The 16,948-nt window shown below is 38.5% G+C and overlaps 1 protein-coding gene across 1 annotated transcript; it reads right to left on the minus strand.

Annotated features, from left to right (window-relative positions):
- Positions 1 to 12,021: 12,021 nt before the first annotated feature.
- LOC149175568 (uncharacterized) lies at positions 12,022 to 13,017 on the minus strand. The gene has a single exon (XM_089421172.1). It carries the CDS (start codon positions 13,015 to 13,017, stop codon positions 12,022 to 12,024), a length of 996 nt encoding a protein of 331 aa, XP_089277298.1.
- Positions 13,018 to 16,948: the final 3,931 nt, after the last annotated feature.

Genomic DNA, 16,948 nt, shown 5'->3' on the forward strand with positions numbered 1-16,948 from the left:
TGGTTGCTTAAGTAAAATTCTCTTGGATCTGTAAGCATTGTGTTGTTTTCAAAAAACATTTCCATAACTGCAAGTAGATGAAATAGTCGAGGAACGTTGATCTGTATCACTTAAATAAATGAACTTGTATAAGAGGCACCAAATTTCCGTAAGTACAGACACATTTAAAAAAACGATTTGCAAAGAAGAGATTAACTAAAACAACAAATTTTGGATGCTAGTCATTCAATGGGAAAATGAAGCTCAATTATGGAATAGAAGAGACTAATAAATTAAATTAACTTAGGCAAGAAACATCCTTTATGTCAATATTGCATATTGAAAAACCATCTCTGATATACATTACAAACTTCAATGTTATTAACATTTAGCATACCTTGTAAGAACTTAGTGACAATGCAAGTTCTATCCCAAACCATTTTAATAGCTATCATAAAATTGAAAATCTAAAACAACATTAGTTTCACAAACAAATTTTACTAGAGTGGATAGAAAATAAATGAATAGAGACAGAAAAGGTGACACACAAGGAACCCAAATATAAATTTGGGTGGTTCATTTCAATCCTAAAAATATCACAGGACAAATGTTTTAATGTTAAAGAAGTGATGGACAACCTTTCCCTAATCAAGAAATGATAATAAATTGGCACAAACAAAGGGAATAAAATAAATTGTGTGATGAGTGAATATAGATTGATTCGCTTTACTATCTTTTCTTGCAACTATAGAGTCTTCCACCTAATTGCTCTTTACTTAGGTAGTTTTTGGGAAATCAAATTTCTTTTAAATACAAGCCTGAATTCCTTCAAATTTAGCTCATGCAACCCCCAGTTCTAAAGGAACACTCATTGTACCATTGCCAAAATATTAAAGATTATATAAAATTTATTCTAAGTTATGATAGATTTTTCCACTGTTTAAAAAATATGAAGAATAATTTTTTTATTTTTATTTTTTTCAACTTGTCTCTGATCCTCCAAGCTTGATTTGTGGCTTGAGGAGCCACAACCTAAGGGCATCTAGTTGAAGAATGTGTAACTAGGTTCAGCCCTAATAAGTATGAAATGTATTCTTGTAAATAATAAAATGAAAAGAAATTATTATTGGAGAATGGGTTTCATGCTTCTAAGGTTTTTCCTAGGATAAAGACTCAGTTTCATATGTTGAAGACACTATGGGCATATTATATCGTGTAAATAAAAATGTATTTTGTCTTTAAAGTGTCAAAATATGTCCAAGATCGATTCGGCCTAAGGAGTTGTCATGTCAGCCTACATGAAGAACCAAGTCCACCCTTGGAAGAGCCTATATATAGAGAGGAACTTGTCCTCCATTACACGCACCCACTCAACTCATTCTATGCGAAGATGAGGAAGAATAAAGGTCGAAGAAGAAGGGTAGGAAGAGGAAGTCGAACAAGTCAAAGTGCTTGGGCTAGTTCTCTCTCTCTTGTGAAAGTTGAAGTTAGGGTTTCTGCGCTACAACTATCTCTAGTTCGATATTGAAGGGAAGGAAAAGGCAAACGAAGGGAAGAGAAATTTATTCAATGGAGATCGAAGTCTCTAAGAGGACAAGCAGATGTTGGAGGAGTTGTTGGGAGATAAAATTTTGGTTCTACAATGGGAGGTCAAAGTCATTTCAACGGGAGGGCGAATTGATCTTGATCTTGGAGGGTATTTGTCTGATTCACTAGGTCATGGTATTCATCAGTTGAAAAATATATAAGAAGAGAGGAGATTTAAGGGTTTTCCCCTCAAGAGGGGGGGTTTTCCCCCTATCTTGCAGCCTATATACTGTGTCATTGTTCTTATTGTTTGGGTAGTTGTTTGATGTATCTCACATTGTAATACTAAGGAACAAATATAATAAGGAAAAAGGTAGCACAAACAATTATTAAGTTAAGAGAATTAACATACTTACTGCCCTATTGAATTCTCAACACATCTAAGCCGTCAAAGTTACTCGGGGATTGCACCCGACCTGGGCCACACTAGCCCTTAGCTAACATGATTTTTTAACATGTATTTTCCTGTAGCAAAGAACACAAACACCTCCCCCATGAGGTTTGATGGAGATTCCCGCGATATTTGGAGCACTGCTAACCAACTCTAGAATGCCAAAAAAAATGAACCGACAGACATATAAACAAAAGTTTAGACATAATCCGCCATATTGACTACGCACCGAGTTTCTGTTGTCCATGATTTTGGAGCATTTATAACATTGTCCATGGGTTTGGCGGGGCCTCTAAGTTGGCAGGGCTCCGCCAACCCTTACCGCCATTAGCATTATAACAAAACTTTAAATAAGACTTGTGTTCATTTGGAAATATAACAAAGTCATAGCCCGATGATAAGATTTTGTAATGTGATGATGGAGGTCATGGGTTCAAGCCCGATCTTGGAGGTTAAATTGCTGCTGAGCTTACTTTGACTATGACCACCACGTGTCATGTTGTTTGACTGCCACGTGTCTTACTGAGAGACTTCCACTTAGCCTGATCTGACCCCTTTTTTACTTGTTGGGGAAAAACTTCAGAATTCATTTTCTCCCTCATACAGAGGCCATTGTTGAAACCGAACATACCACCAAAATCAGTGTGATGAGCTATTTGACTTGGTGTTGGTCTCGTGAGCATCTGAGATTGTAATATTTTGCGCATGTCAGGAACTGTTGCTATTTATGACCATATTTGTCTCAAACATTACATAGGAAACATGACTAGACTCAGTCAAGATCCATCATGGATCATTCCTCCCAACTAAAAGACTTTTGGTTCGCCAAATTTCTATTACAATAAGAAATTTATTACATCATTCATAAGTACATATACTGTCTAGACCTTTTTACAGACTCAACTAGACTTACTGATGTGATGACAAATCACAGACACATAATTTACATGTAAGGGATGAAATCTGCCCAATTCTAAGTAAGAAACTTTTCTGGAGACTTACATTGTTCCTTGCCAGTTCTCGTTGCTTCCCCTTGGCCTAATTGTGCTATTGTCGATTCATGTGGGAGCATTGGACATATGTTGTCTGTGTGTCCTTTCAGCTTACACTGTGAACAAACTCTCTCTCCTAGGTTTGTAATGATCATCTTCTGGCTCAATTTCTCTTAGCTCTATTTTGACGGTGCCGAGTCCTTCCCTGACTTTACCAATGTATTTCCCATAATTTCCTTTACCTGTAGAGTCGCGTCATCCTTTCACAAAATACTCCTTGTAGCATGCACCTTCTTGTTGTAAACCTTATGCTTCTAACATTTAGCTACACAATGGTTGTTACTTCCACAAAAAGTACATAGATAAATCTGTTTAACAATCTTCATAATAAAATTTTGATTGAAAGACTCTGATCCAAATTTAAATAGAAACACAACAAATTACAAAGATAAACATAAACACAAAGATGTAGCAGAAATAATACTTCATTTCATTAATGTAAAATACTGAAATATGCTTACAAACAGAAATGGAAATAAACCAACTAAGGTGATGGTAGCTTATCTCTGAGAAGAGATGTGGTGGCTACATGCCTCTAAACTATGTTACAGTGAGGTTCAAAGGCCTATTTATTGTTGAGAAACAATGGAAAACCCTAAGCATCCAAAAACCTAACCCTAGAAGATGAAACACCAAACCGTGGGCCCCGTTTGGATAAATTGGTACATCAACTTCCCGGGGTCATAACTTTGGCATACGAGCTCCGTTTGACGCGAACAATATTTTGTTAGAAATATCTATCTGAGAACTACAACTTTGGGAGAGCAACATCGGTCCATCGACCCAAGTTGCTCCCATTTTTCCCAAAAAACGTCATTTAGGGACTCAAAACGACTGCGGAAGTTCAGGACCTGAAAAACTGCTAAAAATAGTAAACTATGCTACAATTAAGGAAACTGAAAAGCTGAAAGAAATAATGGTGGGGGTGAAAGTGGACTTGGTGGGTGGGCACCGATATCCACCTGGATCAGACTCACCTTCTCAATCACTGTTAGAATGACTCATTTTCTTACCTTTACAATCCTATAGCTTTTTTGGCATTTACTTAGGATTTAATAAGCAACACTACTTTTCTATGTGACCTTTCTTCCAACAGTAGTCACATGTTGATTTGTCAAATCTCAATCCTTCGTATTGAGGTCTTTCCTGAATAGATATTGGCTGGAGGCTACCTTAGCCATGCTTGCCGAGACCTTTACCTTACTGATATCCCATTCTATTCATCAACTTCATACCAATTCCTTTCGTATGTTTTTGAAAGATCTAATCTTGAGTTCGCTTGAAACATCTTCCTAATCTGTGTTTGAAGCAATTTCCTGAGATGCCAGTACATAAGAAAGTTCCTCAAAAGGTGAGGAAAAGGTACCAATCGCTTCTTCCACTGACTGTGATTTTGGAGAAGCAGATGGATATGAGATTTCTTCATCCCACTCATGAAGTGGATATGCTTCATTTTCTGCAATTATGGATGGGCTTCGTTCTCAGAGACTTCCCCTCTGTCTATTTCTCTACATGGCTTCAATCCTCACTTGAAGTCTTTATTTTTCTTCCTGCAATGCTTTCACCATCCGCCACAAGGCAACATTCTCCTGCCGATATTATTGATTGAATTCTTCCAATTCTTGCATCTGTATTTGCTTCATGTGTCTACTCATCCTTCAATTTGTTTAGAACCTGTGCTTTGATAATAAAAAATGATATAAAAACGTGTCATCACCCTCTCACACTTTGAAATATTTTAGAATTATGTCTTTAGTTCATAATTTATCGAGATATGAATAATCGAATTTTAATGAACTTAAAGATGGAAAATACTCAAAGCATATAAAAGACAATAAAGCAAGAGCAACAACCAATTGATGACGAAGTTCACCCCTCTTGGGATAGGTCTCCGAGCCTTGGTCAAAGATCAGGTCACTTTATTGATCTCACATGGAAAGTGAGTACATCATTAAGCTTTGTCTCTTTAGAGTCAAACTGATGCCAGAGTGACAATGTTTCACTTCACGAATTGTCGTCCTACAAAGAACTCTCACGCTTGAACTGACTCAATTCTACAAAGAGGCGATTGCGCCTTTATAAGGAGGACTAAGAAGCAATGGTCCTCGTACTCAACTCGAGATCAACAAGCAATATATCGGCTTCAAAAAATCTCTTACATCAACTTCACCATTTTGGAATGTGTTGTTAGGCATCAATGGCTACTATTCTGCAAGTATCAACTGCTGTAAATAATAAATGAATTCTTCCTCTGTGTCTGGAGCACCTCAAAACCCCTATTTTGGTTTTAAAAATTCTCAATTTGGCTTTCGTAAGACCTCGAAATCTCAAATGCAATGTGTGCTCCAAAGCTAGCTCACAATCCACTTTTGCCTCGCTCTAGTGCATTGGAAATACATTTATAATATTTTGAATCTCTAACTTTAAATTTCATTGCAACAATATTGCAAACATAGTAATAGTTGAAATGCATCTGTGTCATGTGTTATTTGGAGCATCTCCAAAGTTTGCAAGAAGATATATCAACAAATCTGCACCATATTAAAATCCGGTTCTAACAACATTCACACCATATAATATATGGTTGAAACTTTTGAATCGTCGCTAATAAATACTACTCCACATATCATGGCACAAAACCATAATGCAATGTATATTGCCTACCTTTTGTCATCGCATATAACCGTTGCCGATGAGTTTGGCGGATATACGAATTTCAATGGAAAATTTTGGTTATAAAACCAAAGTTTGCACTTAGAACTTTGCTCTAGCGCAACCATATACCACATATGGTCTAACAAAGACCCAATGATGACAAGACCTCGTGTAATCAGATATGAGATAGTTGTAACGATAGGATAAACATAAGCTCGGTTGAACCAGTAGATGATATGTTTGGGTTCCGCGTGGCATATATTTGATAACTTTGGTATATGCATTATAACCAAAGACCGACGGTGTGCCATCCATGATTGGATACGGCGGTTATAATAAATGTAACCTTGGAATATGAGCGCATGAACTCCGACAGTTATGTAACTCCCCTCGACGGCGTGGAAAACATTGACGGTGGAATATTATTCCGACCCGTGGCATATATCAAATATAAACAAAGTTTGACATGGCTCCCTGTGGAACATTCATGATATACGATTTGACTTTGGAATATGGCGTTGTCATAAGATTTCTCCGTGCCGAGTTTGGTGGAGGTACCGCGATATTTGGAGCGTTGTTAACTAATTAAATGGTTTTTTAATTGTATGTTTGGATTCAGTATTCTAAAAAAATTTTGGGATGTTTTGATTGTGTAAACTTGCGATTTCAATAAATTATTATTTGGATTTTGGGGAAACGCTTTCAAAAAATCTCTTTAAAGACAACTCCAAACGGACGAATGTATAACTTCCAAAGTTTAGACATACTCCACTATATTGATTGTGCGTTGAGTTTCACCTATCCATGAGTTTGGAGCATTCATAACATTGTCCACGGGTTTGGTGGGGCCTTCAGGTTTCTCCGGCTCTGCCAACCCTTGTTGCCATTAGCATTATAACAAAACTTTAAATAAGACTTGTCCATTGTAAATAAAACAAAGCCATAGTCTAATGCTACGATTTTGTAATGCGATGATGGAGGTCGTGGTTTCGAGCCTGATCTGGGAGTTTGACCTGTTGAGTTGAATTTGACTATTACCGCCACATGCCTTGGTGTTTTACTGCTATGTGTCTTGCTGAGAGACTTTTACTTGCTCTGCTGTGGAGGCCATTTTCGAAACTGAATATACAACTGGAATCAATGTGATGAGCTCTTCGACTTAGCAGTCTCATGAGATAGCCAATATGACTAGACTCAATCAAGATCCATCCTGGATCAGTCAGTTATGCCAAACATAAGCAGTAAAAGCCTCTTTCCCTTAGCAAATGAAAATTAAATGCATAAATAAGTATCATAGAATTCTACAACACAGAAATCAACACTTAAATTAACTCACTACATGGAAACATACATACAAATACTTTATTTAATTCAAAAATGCTTATATCTAAATTGTGGAGGCCATTTTCGAAACTGTATATACAACTAGAATCAATGTGATGAGCTCTTCGACTTAGCAGTCTCATGAGATAGCCAATATGACTAGACTCAATCAAGATCCATCCTGGATCAGTCAGTTATGCCAAACATAAGCAGTAAAAACCTCTTTCCCTTAGCAAATGAAAATTAAATGCATAAATAAGTATCATAAAATTCTACAACAGAGAAATCAACACTTAAATTAACTCACTACATAAAAACATACATACAAATACTTTATTTAATTCAAAAATGCTTATATCTAAATAAATAATGTGCAAAAGATAAATAAAAGTAAATATTTGAGAGGATCTATACAAACTTGCCATACATATGAAAAGGATAATGAACATAATCCATTTCCTTTTTTCTTATTATTTTCAAAATAATATCAGATAACCCATATGACAATATTAGTTTAACTTAATTTAAAACATAATTTTTTAAGCATATATCTATAATATATATTAACAAAAGTAGTCTAAATTTAAATCATTTTTTAATTATTGGAAATGATATAAATAATTAATTGCAAATTGAAAACAATGTTAGTTTTCACATTTTTGACTTGAGTGAATATAAATGAATACACACCCAAAAATAACTTTGAGTGGTTCATTTCAATCCTAAAAGATATTTTAGGACCGAAGTTTTAATGTTAAACAATAAATGAATCAAAAGGTGACACACCACAAAATAAATTTGGGTGGTTCATTTCAATCTTAAAAATCCTTAAGACAAATATTTTAATGTTAAAGAAGCCGTGATAACAACATCACAAAAACAAAGAGAACAAAAAATATCTTTTAGGACCGAAGTTTTAATGTTAAACAATAAATGAATCAAGAGGTGACACACCACAAAATAAATTTGGGTGGTTCATTTCAATCTTAAAAATTCTTAAGACAAATATTTTAATGTTAAAGAAGCCTTGATAACAACATCACACAAACAAAGTGAACAAAAAAAATTAATATGACGAAGGAAAAGAAATTAAAATTATTATATACATATCATATATAAATAAATAATAATAATTTTATTTAAATTAAAAACATTTAATTCAAAAATCCTTATATCTCGAAAAATAATGCACAAAAGATAAATAAATAAAAATATTTAAAAAATCCATATGCAAATTTGCCATACATATATTAAAAAAGATAATAAAGATAATCCAGTTCATTTTTTTTTATCATTTTCAGAATCATATCAAATAAATAACCAATATATGAAAATATTCTTTTATATATATATACACAAAAATAATCTAAATTTAAATAATTTTTTAAATCATTTTTTAATTATTACAAATTATATGAATCATCAATTTGTTTTGAATTTTATATTTAAAAAATACCATAAAATATCTTATAACCTAACCTACAACTCATGGGTTCTGCTAAACTAAACTTACAAAATAATAATTAAATGACCATTTAACCAAATAGTTTTTTTTGTTTTTCAGGATGAAAAAGCTCTATTGTATTTATATAAGATATATAAAAAAGCCACATATACATATTGAAAAAACATAGCATATGACCCCGGAAGGATTTTCAGGATCAACATATAAAACCATAGTCAAAATACTGGGGATACAGGGCCAAAAAGACCGAGCTCCCACCATTTGAAGAAGACTGTAGCCAGGAAGCAAAATAAAGAAACAGCCAATTACAATCGGCCACAAAACAGCCACATAAAGATAAAAAACATTGAGATAAGTTCCTGTGGGGATAAGCCGCATCATAAGACTTTGAGATCAGCCACAGCAATAACGCCACACACAAAAAAAATACTACGTTGAGATATGTTCCTATGGAGATAAACCACATCAAAAGATTACGGAGCTGTGGATATATAAAGCTGGAAAAAACAAAAACTGGAAGGACCAAAAGATCTGCAAGCAAGATAATTTAATAGTCAGAAGGATAAAAATCCTGTATGAAGAAGATATCCCTTTCAACAGAGATCTGAAGATGCCAAAAACCAGGAGCCTCAAGAAGACCTTTTCTCGACAGAGCATCTGCCTGCCCATTTTTATCCCTGTAGATGTGTTGGATTGAGCCATCCTTTAGAAGATTCCAGTAGAACTTTATCCTGTCTAGCCAACCAATGAGGTGAGGACTGGAGATGGTATTTTTTCCTTTGACATATTCCACCATGATTTTTGAATCTCCGTAGATAGAAACACCCTGAAGATTAAGGAAGAGACAGAAGTATAAAAGGCCAGCGAGGGCCATTGCCTCGGCCATATTGTTGGTGCCTCTTCCCCCGTTCCATGACATTAAATATTTTGTGTCCTTATCTACTATAATATGAAAACCACAGCCACATGATCCATTTTGCTCGGCGCCATCAAAACACGCCCTCGGCATAGATGAGATTTCCATAGCAGGATCGATGCCAACCTGTTTCTTATGCTTGGGGGCGGAGAGAGGGACAACTTCATAAAGAGAATAAATGTTAAGAAGGATATCCAGGAGGGGGGGGCTTTTACCTTTGAATATGAAGTTATTGTGCCATTTCCAAATGCACCATACAGAGATGATGAATATTGTCCTCCATGACTCTATTTGCTCACTGTACCAGATGAAAGCTTCCTTTATAGAAGCATGAGACAAATGCTGAATGCCGAAGCAATTCTCCAGAGATGACCATAGTTTCTGAGTACCCAAACAACTTATGAATAAGTGATAGTTATCTTCCTCTGCAGACCTGCAGATGGGGCAGTAGCCCGGACCCTGCCATCCCCTCTTTCTTAAGTTCCCCCACGACAGGTTTTTGTTGTGAAATAGCAACCATGAGAAAAAAACCATTTTGGATGGGCACCTCACTTTCCATAAAACAGGAGGGAAAATAAAACTGCGTGAAGACTGTTTTTGCTTGATCAAGCTCTGATAAACATCCTTTACCCGGATGGATTGCATCCCTTTTGCATTTTTCCAAATTAAAGCATCATGTTCCGACGTGCGGAAAATGCCACTGTTCCTGAGCTTTATCCTGAGATGGTCCCATTGAGCAGCAATGTCATCCGGCATTTGCAAAGTCTCCGCTTCGCACCACAGTGGAATAGGACCCCGCCACCCCGAGATTAAACCGTCCCAGAAAAAAATACCTCTTCTGTGGAGGAAAGCGAGAAAGGATTCCGGGACAATGATCTCCTCCGTGCCACTTAGAAATGAATCTTTTCCAATAAGGATCTTTTTTCCCGATTGAAAATGCCATATCAAATTCTTCAGAAAGAAGTTTTCCATTTTACGGAGACTTAACCAGATTGACGATCCATAGGATGGACCAATCCTTTCTTTCCTGAACCAGAAAGATAAATCCTTTCTGCCTAGATACTTCATTTGAATAGCTTTGCTCTAGGGCCCTTCATCGAAAACACCCCTCCATAACGATTTGCATAAGAGAGCCTTACCAAAAGATCGCATATCCAGAAGACCCCATCCCCCCATATCCTTCGGCAATGAAATATGGGACAGTTTCGTGAGATGATATTTGCTTCTTCTTGCCTGACCTCCCCAAATGAAATTAGTAGTGAGCTTATTCATTGATTTTATTATGCTTGAGGGAAGGAAGAACAAATGAGCCCAGTAGACAGCCAACTGGTTTAAAACAGACTGTGCCAATACTACTCTTCCTGCCAGACAGAGACATCTATATTCCCATAAAGATATTTTCTTGTAATATCGCTCTGGGATCCATTGCCAGTCCGCAGATGAGTAAGCATTTGCTTTCAGTAAAAACCCCAGATATTTGATTCCCCCACTGATGGATCGAGTCTCAATACCGAAAAGAGCAAATAACCAGTCTATATCTTCCTGTTGAATGTCATTATGATAAATAATAGACTTCGAACAGTTTATCAGCAGCCCCGTTGCCCTCTGGAAATTTTTGAGAATTTCATAGTATGAAAGCCATGTGATTCTGCATAAAATCCCAAACAAAATGATATCATCCACGAACAAATTATGAGAGATCGCAACATTTCTGCAGATGTGCAACGGCCGGCATCTATTTTCCTGTACAACCTTGTTTATATGTAAACTGAGGGAGTTCATAGCTAATATAAATAGCAGCGGGGATAAAGGGCAGCCCTGGCGAAGGCCTCTGGATGCAAGGAAGAAAGACGATGGAAGCCCATTTATGATAACCGCATAATTCACCTTTTCCACGCATGCCATGATCCAGTTTATCATGCCGATCCTCAGCCCGATCTTCGCAAGCAGACATCTAATGAATCCCCAGTCCAAACAATCATATGCTTTACGAAGATCGATCTTGAGAATGACTGCATCATTCTTTTTTGCATGAATAGCAAAAAGACCTTCTTGAGTTGTTGCCACCGCATCTAGGATATTTCTTCCCTGAAGGAATGCATGCTGGTCCGTTGATAAGGATGACGATAGGATTCCTTTGATTCTTTCAGCAATTATTTTTGATATGATTTTATAGGAGATATTACACAGTGAGATCGGGCGGAAATCCATGAACGACTCTGCATTCCCTTTTTTTGGAATGAGAGCAATATTTGTGGAGGATGTCTTTTGGTTGATGCTGCCCGACATCCTCGTTGCTTCTACCATCTTTAATAGGTCATGTTTGATTAGATCATAAAAATGAATGAAAAACTCTATTGACCAGCCATCCGGGCCAGGGCATTTGTCCCTTTTAAAAAGTTTCATTGTTTTTAGCAACTCCTCCTTGGAAACTGGTTGAAAAATCTGATCATTTAAGGCCTCGTCAAACATCTGAGGAAACACTTCAATGCCCCATAGAATATCCTGGAAACTGCTGTCTTCAGATCTCTTATATTGCTTCTCAAAAAAACTTACTGCCTCCTTTGAAATTTCCTGTTGAGAATATAGAAAACCACCTTTTCCATCACTTATTTTCCAAATGGAGTTCTTTTCCCGCCTAGAGGTTGCAAAGTTATGAAAAAAATCTTGTATTCTTGTCGCCTTCTCTTAGCCACAGCGCTCTGCTCTTCAGCCTCCAGAACAGTTCCTCCTGTTTCAATAACTTTGTTTTCTTCCTTTGTAATTCCTTTATGTGAATCCTCATCTGGAAAGATAATTGATGAGCAGCCATAGCTTCCGCTGCTTGATCCAATTCCACTTGAATTTTCCGGAGGTCGATCTTGTTTGATTGTCTTTTATTGAATTGCCACTCTTTTACCACCCTTCGGATATGATCCATTTTGTCCCTGAAAGTCATTAAGAACGAACAGGGATTGGACGACAACATCTCACTCCAGGCATTTTTAATGAGTTCATTAAACTCAGGGTCCTCCAAATAAGTCCTGTTGAATTTAAAGGAATATCCTTTCCTGAAGCCATTTGCCCTCCATCCAAGCACAATCGGTCGGTGGTCTGAAATGAAAACCCTCTCTATCGTTGAGAAAGGCATGCCCATCACATCGATTACGCTGGCATGAAGAATAAATCTATCAAGTCTCTTTGCTATATAGGCCTTTTCATTTCTTCCATTTTCCCACGTCGGATACAATTGGGGAGGGAGGATATCCACAAAATTTCTTTTCAGCAGCTCGTTTTTTATTCTCGCAACTAGTGGGTCCCTTTTCCTATTGTTGCCCCGTATTTCATCCATGTTTAGAGTGATATTCAAGTCCCCTGCAATCAGTAGAAAATCAATGTCAAAAATCTCAGAGGCAAACAGTTTTTCCCAAAAAGGCAGTCTGTTCCTGTAGGGAGCATATATATTCAAAATATTTATGGGCGATTTTTGTCCTCTCATATGAGCCGAGATTAGAATGTCGGCCAGACAACTATAAGTTTTTGCTTCGATCCATAGCGGGTCCCAAAGGACCGCTAAACCACCCGAGAGACCTTTTGCTCCAACAGCAGATATGTACCAGGAGGGGAACATCTTCCTGAAATAGGAGATTGCCACCGAGGAATCGTGCATGGTCTCCTGAATTAGGATAATCTTTGGATTTGCAGAGATAAAGAGATTTTTTAATGCCAAAAATTTTTGGTCTGCTCCCAGACCCCTTATGTTCATTGATAGGATAAAATTCATTTTGGAAGATTCTCGGCCATGCTTGCTCTAAGAGGCCTGTCTTCTGTCATATCTATGATCGGAACATCTATAAGGGATAAATTGCGAATCCCCCTTCCCTCCCCATCTCCTCTACCCCTAAAGTGCCGACTGCCCCTGTTGTTCTTTCTTCTGACCGTGATATTACAGGCAGATTTTGGACTGATTTGAGGAGACTTTTGAGATCCAGGTTTATGAATGGTGAGAGCCCTGAGCTCCAGCGATTTCTTGCTCAGAAGAAAGTCCAAATCACTATCTATAGAATTTGTGGGCGAGGAGACTTTTGAGATCCAGGTTTATGAATGGTGAGAGCCCTGAGCTCCAGCGATTTCTTGCTCAGAAGAAAGTCCAAATCGCTGCCTATAGAGTTTGTGGGCGAGGAGGTTGGAGAATTTGCAGGGGTGGCTGAAATCATGATATGCTTCCCTTTCCCAGGCGATGATAAATGCTTATTTGGTGATGGAGAGGATGATTTAATGATATGGATTTCTTTTCGACTTTTTTCACAAGGATGAGGAATCGAGGGCGGATTTGGGATTTCTTTGTCCAGTGCCGGCTTCGGTGGAGGTAAAGGAAGAGATAACTGTTGGATAGGGGCTTCAAAATCAGAGACGGGTTCCAACGGGGGCATGGACGGAGAAATAGGGTCCAACGGGGGCATGGATGGAGAAATAGGTTCCAACGGGGGCATGGACGAAGAAATAGGTTCCAACGGGGGCATGCACAGTGATATGGGTTCCACTGGGGTGGGGGAAATCAGTGGAGATGGAGAACTTAGGATATTCTCCGAGGGTGGATTTTGTCGGTCCGTCAAATTAGATGTGGCATGGCGTTTTGAGGAAGGAGGCCATTGCTGGTCAGGATGGGGATGTTTTACCCTCCGCCATTTTGTTGATAGTTGATTATGGTGCTTTTGATTATTTGGAATGTGCCGAGAACAGTTTTTAATTAAATGGCTTGTGTGATGACATGCATCACTTCTAAACAGTACCCCCCAGAAATCTAATCTTTGCTTGATTTTATATTCCTTCCATTGGATATCAATATATTCCGGAAAGCCACCTCTGTATGCTTTTTCTATTAAGACCCACACCACACGTTTGTCTTTTTCTCCAAGACACCATGGATCAATGTATACATATTTGCCTATAACACTACCAATCTCAGCCAAGGATTCTTTTGACCATAATTCTAAAGGCAAACCTGGAAGTTTAACCCAAATCAGATTGTTTGTTGGGGTATTCCTTAGCGGGTTATATCCCAAATACCATCTGTGCAATGCCAAAAAACTTCTCTTGTAAACCTACTGATGCCTGAAAATGGCTTCCAGATCACCCGAGTTCAAAAAATGAAAACAATACCACTCCTTTAGCAATCTTGCAATAATGGGGACATATCCTATAATCGGTTCCACTGAGCTTCAAGCCAGCTTCGCATCTTCAGGTCATCCATTTCTAGGAAGTGCCACCTCCCGACTTGAGCTTTGCCTTGTAGGCATTCAATGCGTTCAGCCAGGTGGATATTGTCTATTTTGATAGCAGCTGGAGGAGGAGTCGAATTAACAGGTTTCTAATTTGCCTTTCCTATAGGGTCTCTCTCGTCGTGACTTATAAAACGCTCAGGCTTTCTAGTAGGTCTATTTAGACCATCCGTGATCTCTTATGGGGCCGAGGGGCGGACAACCATGTCCTCCAAGGTGGATTGCCAGTTCTATGACAGCCTGGTATTTTTAAGGGATGATTAAGCTTTGACGGCCGCTTGTATCATTTCCTCCATGGCGGATGTGTCAGACAATAACTCCATACTCCAAGAGTCACCTACTTCTATCCTTCAGAGTACATATAACAATCCAAAGAGGATATGCATCAGACTAAACCTTCAGAAAGTACAGCAGATTCTGAATATAATCCCCAGATAATAAAGATATGGAGAGTAAATACACAACCAGCCTCGGTAACTTATAAAGGCGCCTCGGGACCTTTGGAAGTGTTGGATACCTATACCAATAGGTTTCATATTTCATGATTGGCAAGAGAAAGTCCAAATATGCTCTGCTTTGAGTTCACAAAGATCCCATATTTCCTAAAGAGCAAGGAGGTGTGTAAAGTGTTTCAAATGTTGATGACCTTATTTCAAATTTTGATGGATGATCCAACAGTTTAACCTGGATCATGCCATATTTCAATTTTGTGTTATAGAATAGAGAAAGAAGTCTGTCCAAACAGCCTAATCTTGGCAGACAACTAGTTTAGGTAGAGAAGAAAAGGATCCCAACAGTTTAATCTGGGACCTTGGAAGAGATAAGGGTAGAAATAGATAGAGAAAAGAATAAAGAAAAAGCCAAAGAAAAGAAAAGGCAAGTAAGGGTTTGCAAGTCCAAGTGCACCCTCCAAGGAGAAACAAAAAATGCTAGGTAAGCAGCTGGGTAGGTAGTTGGGGTTGCAGAAAGTGAGTCCTATCATTGCAAGAATGGTGATGATGGGCAGCAAAGTAAAAGACTACAGCAGGAGCATGACTAACCTCCCTCTCCCCCTTCATTTCATCACTAACATTCCCTCTCTTTTTAGCTGAGATTTATGGAGAAAGATCATGGTTTTTAGGTGGTTCTGGTTCATTCAGAAGCCACATTTCTTGTCTAAAATCTTTTCATTTTGATCTACTCTCAAAAACTAAATCACTTTCATATAAACTCAGTGAGATCCCCTTCATTTGCTCCCTTCATTCATATTAACACTAATTCTATTGTATAAATCCTCATATCGCCTCTTCCCCTAATATTACTAACACCAAGGTGTATAAATCCCAAACTCTTATAAATACCCACCCCCTTGGCATTATAGCCAATAAAGTTACAAGTCAGGGATCAAATGACATCAGGTCATGTTGATAAACCTATGCCAAATACCCCTTTTCCTCATAAGCCAGTTCCTCTATCTCTACCCCCTTTTGCACATAAAACCTTTAAAAAAAAAAAAAAAGGGCCCTAAACCCCACCTTACCCGCTTCAAAGAGCCAAAAGAGCATAAAACCCACTTTCCGCCTGTTAGCCAAGGTTGGCGCATATAATTGTTTTTATCAAAATACATTAGAAAAGCGCTCAAAAGCAGGTTTATTTGCCTCCGCCCTCATCCGTATATTCCACACATGTCACTTCCCCGACGACCATTAGATCAAAGGCCTACAGATCCGACGGCCCTGATTGCGTTGGACCCCTTCCGACGTCTGACCGATACCTATACTAACCTCCCGTCACATCTGCCTCGCGTCCGCCGTCCGATCAAAGTCCGTAGATCTAACGATCATCGTGACGTCGGAGCCCATCCGATGACCGATAGATATCTCCCGACGTCCGTATCTGGAGGATGTCATTCCACTGCGACGTGTCCTCACCACCATACGTCGGAGGTACTACTGACCGATACCGCCCCGTACAGAAGGCGGTGCGATATGAAACCACTACTGGTTTCCGGTTTTCCTTATCCCGCCCACCCACGTCATCACCGCATCAGCAACGCGTCAGCGCCCCGTCACCCAGGTACGCTGCCCCGTCGACCTCCCTGTCCCTGCCATTGGTCCACCTGTCCTGCCATGTCACCGCCACCGTGTACCAACCAGACAGCGCCACGTCACCCGATGACGTCAGTATGACGTCATCCGACCTTGACCCCACCCAATGACGTCATGCTGACGTCAGCACATATTCGCGCCAAAAGCGTAAAAAGGTCTATTTCACCCAAAATTTCGCGTTTTTTGGTCATTTTGTGTGTTCATCGTTATTCTGCTCTGCATGCAAACAACG

The sequence above is a fragment of the Pinus tabuliformis genome, chromosome 4_1, assembly GCF_031772625.1.
Source record: "Pinus tabuliformis cultivar Carrire ecotype Pingquan chromosome 4_1, CPIR1, whole genome shotgun sequence".
NCBI lineage: Eukaryota > Viridiplantae > Streptophyta > Pinopsida > Pinales > Pinaceae > Pinus > Pinus tabuliformis.